This window comes from Adiantum capillus-veneris, chromosome 5, assembly GCF_014529385.1.
Source record: "Adiantum capillus-veneris isolate H3 chromosome 5, ASM1452938v2, whole genome shotgun sequence".
In the NCBI taxonomy this organism is placed as follows: Eukaryota; Viridiplantae; Streptophyta; class Polypodiopsida; order Polypodiales; family Pteridaceae; genus Adiantum; species Adiantum capillus-veneris.
The window spans coordinates 35,948,043-35,961,455 of NC_140935.1; the positions used below are offsets into that span (position 1 = coordinate 35,948,043).

Consider the following 13,413-nt stretch of genomic DNA (forward strand, 5'->3'; position numbering starts at 1 on the left):
ATCAAATACTCAGAGATCATAACATGAAAATCGTTACCTTCAAAGTCTCGACGCTCGAAACGCAAATGGGTTCTCAAAAGGCAATTCCCCAGAAGAGATCTCTACATAGAAAATCCTCTCTTCCAATCCTACACACAAAAGTGGTGTGTTCTCGGGTTCCTTCTCGTAAATCAGCCTCGTCTACGGGTTGGCTAATAGGTAATGGCTATCCTTTTTTAATCTATCAAAACACGGTTGAGCGTGCTCGCTACTGCTAACGCCTCCCCCCCCCCCCCCCCCGGCCTGTGCCTGTGCCTGTCCTCGCGCGCGGCAGCCCTACCCGCCCGTCCTCCCTGCTGCACGCTGCTTTACCCGGACGCTACCCCCTCTCGCGCCGCCCCACCACCCCCCCCGTTGCCGCCCGCCCGCTGCCTCTTGAGTTTCCGCCCCCTTGCCCGCCTTTAACCCCCCCCCCCCCCCCCCCCCCCCCCCCCCGTCTTCCTCTTTCCCGAAGTTGCCCTGCAATTGGTTCTGGCAGCATTGTTTATTTAGACAGTGCTCAGTGCGCTCGGTTGCAGAGTCTCTTCTCCGTCCGCTTCTTGGCGACAGCAGTAGACACAGATGGAGGCTCCAGCTCCGCCACAGAGGGACTCGTCCGAAGCCCCCTCGCCCGACCCGCTGAGCCCACCATTCAACTTGCTCTTTCACCGACAGAGCAAACGAGCCTAGCCGCAGAGGTAGAGCGCTTGCAGGCGACAAATGTCATATGCAAGATTCTCAGCACCCGACCTAGCAGAGGAGAGCTGTGTGACCTTCTCCAAGCCCGCCTTCTCGCAGAGGTGGGCAAGATCTTGGACGTACAGATACTCGTACGAGGTTACTATCAGATCGAGTTTGAGACCTCCGAGATGGCGTCCAAGGTCATCGCTATGAGTCCATTGACCATCCGAGCAGCACGAACCCACTTTCGATAGTGGAGACATGGTTTCGACCCTACTTCGGAAGTTCTAGTAGAGAAGGCAGACATCCCCTTCTCCGTCTGCTTTCCGGGTTAGAGGAGGGAGTACTTACCACTTTTGTCCAGGATAGGCTCAGCCATTGGGACTGTCCTGGAGACACCTCGCACGGCAGCCTCAATAGCTGCCAAGGCGGCTGGCATTCCCTCAGTTCGCGTTTTGGTCAGAGACACTCACAAGCTCCCGAAGGTCATTCTTCTGCCTCGGGTGAGTGGGGGTTGGTTTAGACAGAGTGTGGAGTATTCGGGCCTCCCGAACCAGTGCTTCATTTGTCGACAGATGGGCCATCTTGCAAAGGCCTATCCACGGAGAAGGCCTCGACCTACACCACAGACTCAGTGCCAGCCTGCAAGGGCTGGCCAGCAGCCACAGACAGAGACAACGCACACATGCAGAGCCACCCTCTGAGCCTGGGGCTCCAGCGGAGGAGGGATGGCAGCAGGTCCATGGTCGTCGACGACAGGGGCCACAGCGACGGCCTGGCACTCAGAGTGGTCCTCAGGCGCCTACTCAATAGCAGTGGGTTCCCATGGGGAACCGTATTTGGTCCTCGAGCAGGATGAGGTCCCTGCTCCAACCCCCACCCCAGCTTCACCCTCGACATCCCCTCCCCCCCCACAAGAGTTCCCCCCCTCCTCATCATCCTCCCCTCCGCCTCCTGCTCCCGCCGCTTCTTCCCCCCGCCCCTCTACCTCTGCCGTTCCCCCCCCGCCCCTCTTCTCCACCGCTCCCCCCCTGCTCCTTCCCCCCCTCCCGCTTCAGTTCCACAGTCGACCCAGGGGGCAGGGCCTTCTCCGGCTGCTAGGAGATCTCTTGGCAACGCCTTTGCCACGAGTCGCTTGGCGAGAGAGGGACAGCCTTTCTTGCGGCCCCCTCTACAGGCACAGACGTCTCCCCTTGCAGCTATCCCTCGTGGTCTGACGAGCATCGACATCCGGCATCGATGGGACTTCTTCAACTACGACTTTACTCGTTTTCTCGGCGAACCCTCAGCAGACCATGAGGCAGCCTGCTTCAGGGTCCATATTCTGTTCCTTGCAGCTAGGGGGACAGAGGCCTTAGACTCGGCAGTTGGCTTCTCCTTTCCCCTTTGCGGCAGGGACCGGACTGAGTGGACTCTCGACTCAGTGTTGGATGGTTGCACACACAGGTCCTAGAGTTCTCTCACCACATGGGAGAACTAGGAGTTACAGACATGCTTCAGACTTTGTGTCCATTGGCCAAGTTTGCGATGACACCTCCAGATACAGCAGGATGTAGACACATTGTGGTTTACTTCTTTGCCGATACACAGTGCTTGCCATGCTATGTACACATTCATGAGGACTCTTGGACAGGGGAGGTTGCTTTACGTACGGCTCGCTCTGCTTGGGCTTGGGCCGGGCACTCGTTGCAGTCACGCCTATCTAGAGGGCGTTCAGATGCGGATTACTCTCCATCCAAGCCAGCCTCGAAGATAGCCCGTCTAGCTGCTGCGGCAGCATCTGTTCTCTCTCGCTCCCCATGAGGATCGTCTTATGGAACGTGCAAAGACTAGGTGGGCCCCAATTTCAGCATCAGCGGGGCCGACTGCGTCAGAAGCTTCAGCGCTGCCTTGTGGGAGGAGAGATTGATCTCCTGATGCTTCAGGAGCACCATCTGTGTGAGAGCTGCATTAGACGTTGTGGTCAGCTCTGGCGTGGACTATATGATACTTTTTGGTCGGCTGCTTTTGGACCTGGAGGCATCCAGGGTGGGGTATGTATGACTATTGCGGACTCTTTGCAGCAGGCCATTGTGGACAGAGGGATTATTGTGCCAGGCAGGGTTCAGTGGATTACTATGCAAGTTCAGGGTTGCCTAGTGGGCTTCCTGAACATCTATGCGCCCAATGTGGCGAGTGCTCGAGCAGAGTTTTGGTCACAGATAGTTGAGTCTCTGCCGCAGGCAGAACACTGGTGCATAGGAGGGGACTTCAACATGTTGGAGGACCCTTCTGACAGGATTGGTGGTAGCCATGCTACTGTGCATGGAGTTGAGCTGGCAGCTTGGGAGAGGTTTTGTATGACTCTTGAGGGTCTCGGATGTTTGGCAGCACTCTAGTTTTGTGAGGCCCCCAGACAGCCTTGCCTTCTCTCGTTCGGACCGCAGAGTGGGAGGAGTGAATCTATTGCGGATAGATCGCTTCTACACTAGTGACCATTTCAGTGACTTGGGAGGGATAGTTGGCATTCTGGCAGGGACTTCCTTCTCGGACCATGCACCAGTGATCCTCACAGTGGCAGACAGGCAGAGAAGAGGGAGCACGATGCTTTGCATCCCAGAGGGTTTTGTTGGACTCTGCACTCAGAGAGCGAGTAGAGGCTCTCTGGACAGAGAGCTTGGACAAGCAAGACTCTCCTGCTGACAGAGTGGCCTCAGGATTAGCTCAGATTAGCCATTTCTTTCTCTAGGAGTCTCTGGCTCGCCGGGCTGCAGTGAGAGAGGAGGAGCAGTGTCTCAGACGGGGCATTGCTTCGTTACAGAGGATGCAAGAGCAGCATCCAGACAGTCCTTGGTTGGAGGAGGAGCTACAGCAGGCTCAACAGGAGCTTGTTAGCACAGAGGAGAGGCGACGATGAGTTTGCTTTCCACCGACAGGCATCTCAGTGGACCCAGGTGGGCGACAAAGTGACTGGTGCTTTCTTTGAGGCAGTGGGACCTCGGTATTCGCATGCCAAGGTCAGTCAGTTGCGAAGGCCCGACGCGTCAGTTGCTTCTGAGCCCGAGGATATGCGTGCAGTTGCTACTGACTTTTACCGTGAGTTACTGTCTGCTGCAGAGCCCCAGCCAAAGCGTCAAGATGCATGCACGGAGCAGGTTTGGGCACAGATGCCTTGTCTTGTGACTGAGGAGATGCGTCAGAGGCTTGAGCTGCTACTTCAGCTTGAGGAGCTGCACACGGCTCTTAGGGCCCTCCCCCGTGGTAGCTCTAGGTGAGGATGGGCTGACTCCCAGTTTTTTCTTGGAGTACTGGGACCTGCTTGGCCCAGATCTCTCTAGTGCTTTTCAGTACATTTTGCACACAGGAGTGATGCCTGACAGCATGAGTGAGGGCTTGATCTACCTCATTCCCAAGGAGGGTGGCTCCTTGGATGAGATTCGACAGTGGGGCCCCATCACCATCCTCAACTCAGCCTACAAAATTCTTGCCAAGGCTCTGAGTTTGAGGATCTAGCCACTTCTATAGAGCCTTATACATGGGACTCAGACAGGTTTTGTCAAGGAACGCAGTATCCTTGACAACATCTTTACTTTTTGGGAGGCTTCTGCCCTAGCACGACTCCATGGTGAGGACCTAGTGATTCTTCTTCTCGATTTTGAGAAGGCATACGAAAGAGTTGACTGGGACTTTCTAGAGGGCACTCTACGCAGGATGGGCTTCTCAGATGCTTTGATCAGAGGGGTGTCAGCTTTGTACAGACAGGCTCACAATCAGGTACTTTTGGCAGGAGGTAGAGGTGATCGCTTCATGCTCACACATTCGGTCAGACAGGGATGTCCTCTTGCCCCCTTTCTCTTTCTGTGCTATGCGGAGGCGATGAGCAGGTTTTTGGTGCCGCAGCAGGTTGGTCTACGGGGCTTAGCACTCCCTATTCGGGGAGATGAGCTACTGGACGCTGAGTTTGCCGACGACTCAGCCTTGTACTTAGATGGCCAGGAGACCAACCTTTACAAGTGTGAGCAGGCTCTGGAGACCTTGTTGTGCATCGGGTGCACTGATCAACTGGAGAAAGACAGTAGCTTTCTCGGTTGGTAGTGCTCATGTGCTCGATTGGATGCCAGGAGAGGGTTTTAGGTGGATACCCCCAGGGACTGCAGTTCGGTACTTGGGCTATCAGGTTGGTTTAAACTTGTCTCCCGAGCAGCAGATTGCTCCCCTCCTCCTGTCTATCAGGAGGAAGTTGTTACATTGGAGCTCAGCACTACTTTCTTTGGCTGGCAGAGTAGTAGTGGCCAACCAGGTGTTGTTGGCGGCTATGTGGTAAATCACTTCTTGCTGGATCTTCTCGAGTTCTTGTATCAGCCAGGTAGACAGGCTGATCAGGAACTTCCTTTGGTCAGGACGTGACACTCAGATAGCCCGAGCCAAAGTGGCTTGGCAGGTCATCACTCTTCCTTGTTCACAGGGAGGGCTTGGGATCATTGACCCAGCACAGCAGAGCAGAGCCCTTCTTGGGAAGTTCATCGTCAGAGGACTTCTTCCAGGTGAGGAGCCCTGGAAGGAGTTCTTGCTACAACGGCTTCGTGCTAGGGTGCCTCAGGCAGGAGGCCCCTAGCGACCTTCGACTAGATGGATCTTCACAGAGATGCGCAGAGTTGGTTTGAGCAGGAGACTGGAGGACTGCTTCGCTGCGAGTTTGCTTCAATCTTGGGAGCTCTTGCGGCGAGGCTTGGAGCAGAGACAGCCTACTTGCACGGAGGAGCGCCTACGGCAGCCCCTTGTTTGAACCCCATGGTTAGCACTCAGAGAGGCCACTTGGTTGGTAGTCGGCCTCATGTTTCCTGGGGTCCCATGGCAGCGGGTCTAGGCGCTCTTTAGGTGACTGGTTAGAGTTCACAGGCTTGTCAGAGGAGGTGCAGGGTTTCCAGCTACGGGCATGAGAGGGGTGCAGAGCATGTGCCAGGACATCTCAGAGGCAGTTCCAGCTGAGTGGCTCACGCCTCTCGAGCCAGTAGCACCCCGGTGGATGGGAGCCTTCACATGACTCACGTCTCAGATTCAGGCTTCACCAATTGAGCCTTCCTCGGTGGAGGAAGCACTCCACCATGATTGCTGGAAGCGTGCCATGCAGATAGAGATGGACGCTCTCAAGTGGAATAAAACCTGGACTTTGGTTCCAGGCCCAACAAGCGGAAGGTGGTTTCTATGAAATGGATTTTCAAGACAAAGTACAAGGCCAACGGTTCCCTCGACAAACACAAGGCGAGACTTGTTGCTTGGGACCTTTGCTCCCACCGCTCGCATGACTATCATACGCATAGTGTTTGCACTCACAACCAACTTTGGTTGTCCTATCTTCCATATAGATGTCAAAAGTGCTTTTCTGAACGAAGATTTGGATAAAGAAGTTTATGTGGAGCAACCTCCTAGGTTTCGTATACCAGGCAAGGAGGATTGGGTCTATCGGTTGTGGAAAGCATTGTATGGACTGAAGCAGGCTGGACGACAATGGTACCTCACACTGGACCAGTTTCTCGTAAAGTTGGGGTTACGACGTACCTCATCAGATTCCAACTGCTATGTTGTCTCTGGTGGCTCTTTGGTTGCGATAGTGATTGTCTATGTGGACGATCTCATTTTCACACGCTCATGGACCAGCAGGATCAAGTCAATCATGAAAGCTACGGAGACACATTTCGAGATGACTGATCTTGGATTCTAGTTTCTTGGATTCAAGATTTTTCAGACACCAGACGGCATCTTCTTTTCTCAGTGGAAGTATGTGAAGGCTATCCTAGAGAGATTCCAGATGGCAGGCTACAGACCGATCGGCACTCCTCTTGAGCCTGGGAGAACATATCGCTTCACGAACCTTCCCCACAGATTGACTTCAGTTTCTGTCTTCAGTTCCTTGAACACCCGACCTCGTCAACGACAATGGCAGTGTGCCCAACGTACTTTGCGGTACATCAGCGGCACCTTGGACCATGGTGTGTTCTATGGTCGCTCCAAGGGTTGCACCTTACTTGGTTGGTGCGATTCAGATTGGGCAGGAAATCCAGATACTCGGCGCTCTACTGCAGGAGTAGTTTTCACACTCGGCTCGGGACCCATTTCATGGAGCAGTAAGCGGCAACCCACCGTTGCGCTATCTTCCACAGAGGCGGAGTATAGTGCAGCTTGCTATGCTGCTTGTGAGGCCATATGGCTACGAAGATTACTCGGAGAGTTGTGTTTTCCCCGAACTGCTACGACTCGTCTTTTGTGCGACAATCAGAGTTGCATTGCTATTGCCAAGAACCCTATCTTTCACGCTCAGACAAAGCACATTGAGGTGCAGTACCACTATGTTCGGGAGCGGGTTTTGGCTGGAGATCTTCATTTGGAGTATGTCTCTACAGCGGACAATGCAACAGACATCTTCACGAAGGCTGTACCTCGGTGCTGAGAGGGGGTGTTAGAGTTACACTATCGTTGCTTCGCCATTTTGTATGGCTAGTGATTGTCCCGGGTTGGCCACCCATCGCACATCATGTAGATTGCATGGGCGGACACTTTAGCACGTGTCGGCCGGTCATTTTCTGAGCCTGGCTGGATGCACACATTTTTAACCAAAGTGTCTTACAAAAAAGTATGACAGATGTCACACGTCCATCATGAATTGATAGCCCAAACAGAAATTTTCTAGAGCCTGAATGCTTGTTGAGAATTGTGATGGTCGCATTGACATCAAAATGTTTGCTAGAAGCTAACCAAGTGTACTCTTGTCAGAAAGGCGAAACTGCTTAAAAAAATATTTCAAACAATGAGCAGCACCTATCAAGACTAACTATAAGCTTTAGTAAGAGAGTTAGCTGCAGCAAACTCACCTGTCAAATATAAGCTTGTTGTCAACACATTGCACAAAATTGTTATATCTTACTGGAACAGCTCTGCACAGACAAGAGCACAGATATTAACCTTTTGTTGCGACAATAAAAAGTAAACCTACATCTACTTACCCAAGACAATCATGTGACAGAGTTTGCCAATGGGATGTCAAGGGTTTTGCACAGAGCAAGGGCATTTGTTCGCTGCAAATCCAGGGTTTTCATCTTCCTTCTCAAGATACTTACTATGCTCCTCTGACGCGAGCTGTCTGTAAATGATAGTCTCTCACCCAAATCTTCGGCCACAGCTACTGCTTGTAAAATGCACTCACTTTGATCCTTCGCCACAGCCGCATTCCCTTGATTTAAAGCTTCTAGGAACGAAGGAGGATAAGTCCCGGAAAACTTTACGGTAGCCGAAAAACCATCTCTTGCAGCATCATACCAAGCTAAGCTGATGCTCATGAGCTTGTCCTTCAAAATTTTCGGTAGAAATCGGAATCCGTGTGCTACTAAAAACCGCTCCGAATTGCATACACGTGAAGTTCTCAGCCTAACTATCTCCACTGTGGTATACAGAGAAGCAAGAATGTAGAGTAATGCCTTCATTACTTCAGTAAAACAATCAAACACCTTCAACACAAGTGCTCCACCACGGCATTGAAGCTGCACTGCTAGTATGATCTCACAAAAGAAGAGATGAGCATGACTTTGCTCCTGCGAAGAGAAATCATCTGAAATGTCAAAAGCTCCATCTCCAGTGATTAAGTGCATCTTCTCCCCACCTGTCTTTTTGAGGACAAACTGTACAAATGAAGAAATATTATCAGGGTTTGTCACGTCACCTGACTCGTCAGCACCATAGTGAACATGACCTTCATCAGATTTTCTCATAAACTCTTGAATTTTAAATGTTTGCATCTGCAAAGCATCATTCTCGCTGCCAGGTGAGGATAATGATATGGCGAACCACGAATCACTAGGCTCCTTTTCCCCAGAACTAGAATCCACCGTGGAGAATGAAATCTCTGTTCTTATACTCTCCTCATGTTTAGCATCCTGGGATCTAAATCTGCGTACTGCTTGGATGAATCCCCCAGGTCCTTCACACATGTGAGCAGACAAAAGCTTTGACTTTGCTGCAACAGGAGGGACAAGACCAGGAAACATCTGCATAAGCTCCCACATCTTAAAAAAAGCCCTATTTAACACTCGGACAGCAACACTTGGTAAGACTTCATAAGGATTGACCAGTTGAGCAGCTAAAGTCCAGACATCTAAACCATACTTTAACCTAGTGGCCATGATTTTCAGCTTGCACTCCATCAATTTCCGCTTATGACATGAGATTTCATGTTCACTTTGGAGCCCATGCGCATCCGCATGCACATGCAGCTGTTTGTTTCCCGACCCATGCTGGATTGCTTGTGAATTCAGACTTGCTGAAGCAGCTTGGGAGAACAAGGAGAGTTGCAAAAAGTCCTCCAGAGCTGTGGCAGCGTCCAAAACCTCACATGGAAGCTGATAGCAAACAGGCGTACATGAAGGACCAAGGCAAAACTTCTCATACTCGGAGAGATTAACCAAGGATTTGGTAACCCTGCGTGGTCTCTTTCTCTGATGCTGCCTACAATCCTCATACATCTCATCCCGTGCTCGGTCTGCTTCACAATTTTCCAACTCACGGCAGCCTTGTTGGCAGTAGCCACCATCATGAGCCAGGAGGTCTTTTTGAACTACATGGCCGCTGGACTTCAAGGGCTTGAGGTCTGCGCCATCTCGACATCGCTTGTTTCCCATGATGGACGTGATTCACTGACTCACGTGAATGTAAGGCGGATCGTGTGCACACCACGTCACCACGAGTTTTTCAATCTAATTAACAACCGCGAGGTGCTTTACAGCGCCCAGACTGTGTCCGTAGCAGAGCGACTCCAAGTCTATATAGTATAGTATATGGTAGCAAGCAATAGTAGCAGAGGGACTCTGAGTCTCTAGTAGACAACAAAGAAGAACATGTTATCCGAGCAAAGAGCAACAAACAACACTAGAAGTTTGGAGCACGAAGAAACTGACCAAGCAGCGGCAAACAATAGTAGAAGGACCCAAGCAATGGTCTACACCATGGTAGAAGTGGTAGAAGAGATGATGATGGAGGTTGCAACAGACATGAGGATGGAGATGGCGGTTGCCCAAGCAAGGAGCAACAAACAGTAATGGAAGATTCAAGGAGAGAACTCTATAGCGAACAACAGAGAAGAACCAGCACGATGGTCGACACAATGGCAAAAGTGGCAGAAGAGATGATGATGGAGATCGCAGTAGACATGATTGACATGATTATGAAGATGGCGGTTGCTCAAGCAAGGACGGCAAACAACAATATAAACCCAGAAGGGCAATCAATCCGATGAAAAATATATCATAGATTAAGCGAAATTAAATTATGAAAGGAGAGAGTTTTCTCTTTAGAGGATTTTGCAAAGGAGAACTGTAGATTATGTCGAATGAAATCATGAAAGGAGAGAGTTTTCTCTTATAAGAATTTTGCAAAGGAGAACCGTAGATTCTGCCGAGATGATTTCATTGTACATTTACACATTAGAATATCCAATTATGCACAAAACTTGAAAAGAATTACAAAATTTAGATTGACATCTTATTGAGAACCAAATTTTCTTGGAACCCGTCCCCCTCCAAAAGGACTTTGCATTATAATAATCTCAAAAAGAGCCTTGATTACAATACAAATTATGCTCCTGTGAAGCTTTCCTTAAACCAAGAAGATGATGAGCATTATGATTCCATGGTGTAACCCTCTTTGCCAAAGCCATAAATACCCCAACAGGGAAAAAGAACTACGGGGTAAGAGGTTGTCTGAGGGGCTTTTTATAGCATCTATCACATCTCACAAAGAGACGATCCCAAGACTAAAATGTCAATCCTAGGGAACAAGTGACTCGATAGGGCATGGAGGCACGCCAAAAGGTTGTCAATCTCTTGTTTGAACATTAAACACTCCGTGGAAATGGTCTGTGAACTCTCTAACTGCGAAAAACTTGATTTCTACCTCTTTGATCCAATCACACATCCACATGCAAAACCAATAGCAAATCAACTTCGATCGACACAAAACTTGGTAGGCACATTCCTTACTAGGTCAGAAACACTCCTCGACCAACAAACCTAAAATTTGCACATCTAAAAAACCGCGTTTTTTTGTCAACAGCAAAATTGCAGGTCATAAAATCTGATGTGAGACAAGCCTACTAGGTGCTCCTAAGCACTGAGAATCTGATGCAACTGAGACGAAATCTCAAAACAATGCTCAGATAGTGAGATATGTCACCTGGAATGTCGTGAGAGCTGATGCTTGAATCTCGCAAAACACTTACAATGTAAATATCGACATGTAGAACTCCTCGAGGCCAACATGCTAACGCTCTCAGCTTGTCAATATGGTTATTGTGCGGTGCGGTGCAAAGAGATGAAATCTTGACAGCAAGAGAGTGCTCACAACGTACAGAGAAAACCTTATCTGCTTATTTTTTATAATAAGAATTGATTGTTCAAACCTTTACAAAAAGGCCTTTTATATCCTAGCTAAGGGTCTTATATGTACAAAGATTGAAACTGCTTCAAAAATAAGTGACCTATCCGGGCAAATTGTCTAACTTATGATCATTTTTAAAGCTCGTAGTCCCAGATTCCACATACATAAAAAGTGAACAAAGATCTAATGGTTTTCTGGCGGAAAAATTACAATCACTTTCTGTTTACAAGGGCTTAAACAGCCACTCAAGCATCTCCTTCTCTTGAGCAAGCATCTGTTGTTGGTATCTTCCAAAACTCCCCCCTCCTACTTCATGTCGCCCTAGACATGAGTCAAGGTTGAAATTTAGGAGTCTCCTATCAAGCTCTCTATGCCTCCTTGAGGAAAGTGAAGGTCGACAGCAGGTCCAACTTTTTTCTTGTTGCTCCACATCTTAGGCATTCCTTTTATGTCATTCTGCATAGCTCGTGTACAATCATCACATGATAGTAGTATTTTTAGCAAATTCCAAAGCTATTCTTGCATTTTCCATGTATCCATTTAGCTTGCTTATTCTTTTGTCGTCTTAAAATGACTATATGATTCATGCAGAATGCGCAAAAACTTGAAAATTTTTCATTCATGAAAGATTAAGAAAAAATCACAATTTTTTCCTAACTATGATAGATAGCAATTTTTTTTGAATTTGGAGTTCGTGGGCTTGATGTACACTGTAAGAATAGGCTCTAGTATAAAAATGGTGAAATTTGACTAAGTGGTTTGGTTGGAACCAGGTTTCCAACCTTAGTAGCTGTAGGCTTTTTTGGGCCCTCACAATAGATGTGAGCTTTTTGACTTTTGACATTACAAGAGTGATCTATTTGAACCATTTGTATCATAAATGTGGCCTCCTCTACAAGATTTTTACCACTTTCAGGTTTCTAGTAAGGTGGAAAAAACAAGATATTGGCATTGGGTAAGTCCAATATATTTGGGACTTCACAGGCATTAGTTTTCAAGTCGGGGTGAAACATTGGCTAAAACAAGATCTGGCTGTTGTTCGACATGAATAAGGCACACAAAAAAGTCATGATTTTTTTCTACCTAGCACACATATATAATTTTCAGTTATGTGAATATTTTGACACGAACATATACTCCCTTGAAAAACATTTGATTTGTCACTCCATCTATTGGATGCCATTATTGTTGCTTCTAGCAATTTGTCGTTTGAATGAAGCTCTGACTGTTGTCTTGTGGGTTGAAGCCTCGCACTATGTATGATGCGAAACATGATGTAGTAGCCATGTAGAAGCAGAGTATGAAGTGTGCCACATTCCAATGTCCTTTGGATGACTTTTAGCGTTTTTTATGCTTTCGATGTCCAAGAGCCTCTTTGCTTGTATCGCTTTGCATATAAAGCTTCCGGTGAGACTCTTTTACAGAATTTGGTAGCTTTGATGTCCTTAATCTGTAGGTCTATTTTGATGCTCCTAAGTCTTCAATCACTCACACAAAATTTGTAACAGGTAGCTTTTTGTATCAAACACTTGTGTTGAAGGGGAGCAAATCAACTACAGATGCATAGTTATGGCTGTCAGTCAATGTTGAGGTGTCATTTCTAGCATGAACGTTGTAATGTCTTGTTGTGCATCTATTACTTTGAAGTTATTTACTGACTCTTTGTTTCTTTTTTCATCATCCTCAAAGGGATACTGGGTATCTTCCTTGGAAGCAAATGTGATTTGTCGTGCTCAATGTTCTACTGTAAAATACACTTGGTTTTTGCCCAATGTATATACATCTTGTATTTGTGTTGTCATGGTGTTCCCAGTACTAACTGATTATCAAGGGAGTCTAGTGGTAGTACGACATGGTAATCCTTTGATCTGTAGCATGAGCTCCACATAGCCTGGGGCAATACTGACAGTCCCATTGAATCCTATGAATGTCCTTTTTAATGGTTGTAGGACCAACTCTGGCATTTTTCTGATATAGATTCCAACTAAGTATATTCAAATGAGCATTGGGATCTACTAGTACATGAATAGGTAACATGTTAGCTCATAGCTCTGTTGAGATATAAGGATCTAAACCATCTTTGTCCTCCTCAATTCTCATTAGCTGGTAAATCTAAATAGCTTTTTGCTTTTTGAAGTTCTCCAACATTTGTTTCCTCTTTGTTGCTTGTTCTTTGGCTTCTTGTTGTGCCTGTTGAATGATTTTGTTATGCTTGTCCTTCCCGATTTTTTTGCTACATGTGCCACGTCAAGCATTTCTTGAGTTAATGGCAAGTGATATTTTTCTAATCTACAGCCACTAATCCAATTTGGC

General features: G+C 48.0%; 1 protein-coding gene across 11 annotated transcripts in view; it reads right to left on the minus strand.

Annotated features, from left to right (window-relative positions):
- The window catches only part of LOC147457144 (uncharacterized), a 54,678-nt gene extending 45,120 nt beyond the window's left edge, over window positions 1–9,558 (minus strand). For 10 of the 11 annotated variants that reach the window (XR_015188083.1, XR_015188079.1, XR_015188078.1 and 7 more), the window contains exons 1-2: window positions 7,680–9,550; window positions 7,548–7,610 (exon numbers count right to left, since the gene is read on the minus strand). Coding sequence is in view for 1 of the 11 variants with exons in the window: in XM_086512132.1 (XP_086368258.1) it covers window positions 7,548–7,610; window positions 7,680–7,751; window positions 7,876–9,347 (1,607 nt within the window). In the remaining 10 variants the exon portion in view is untranslated. Of the gene's footprint in view, window positions 1–7,547; window positions 7,611–7,679 lie in introns of all 11 variants that reach the window. The other variant, XM_086512132.1, reaches the window with a different exon arrangement.
- Window positions 9,559–13,413: the final 3,855 nt, after the last annotated feature.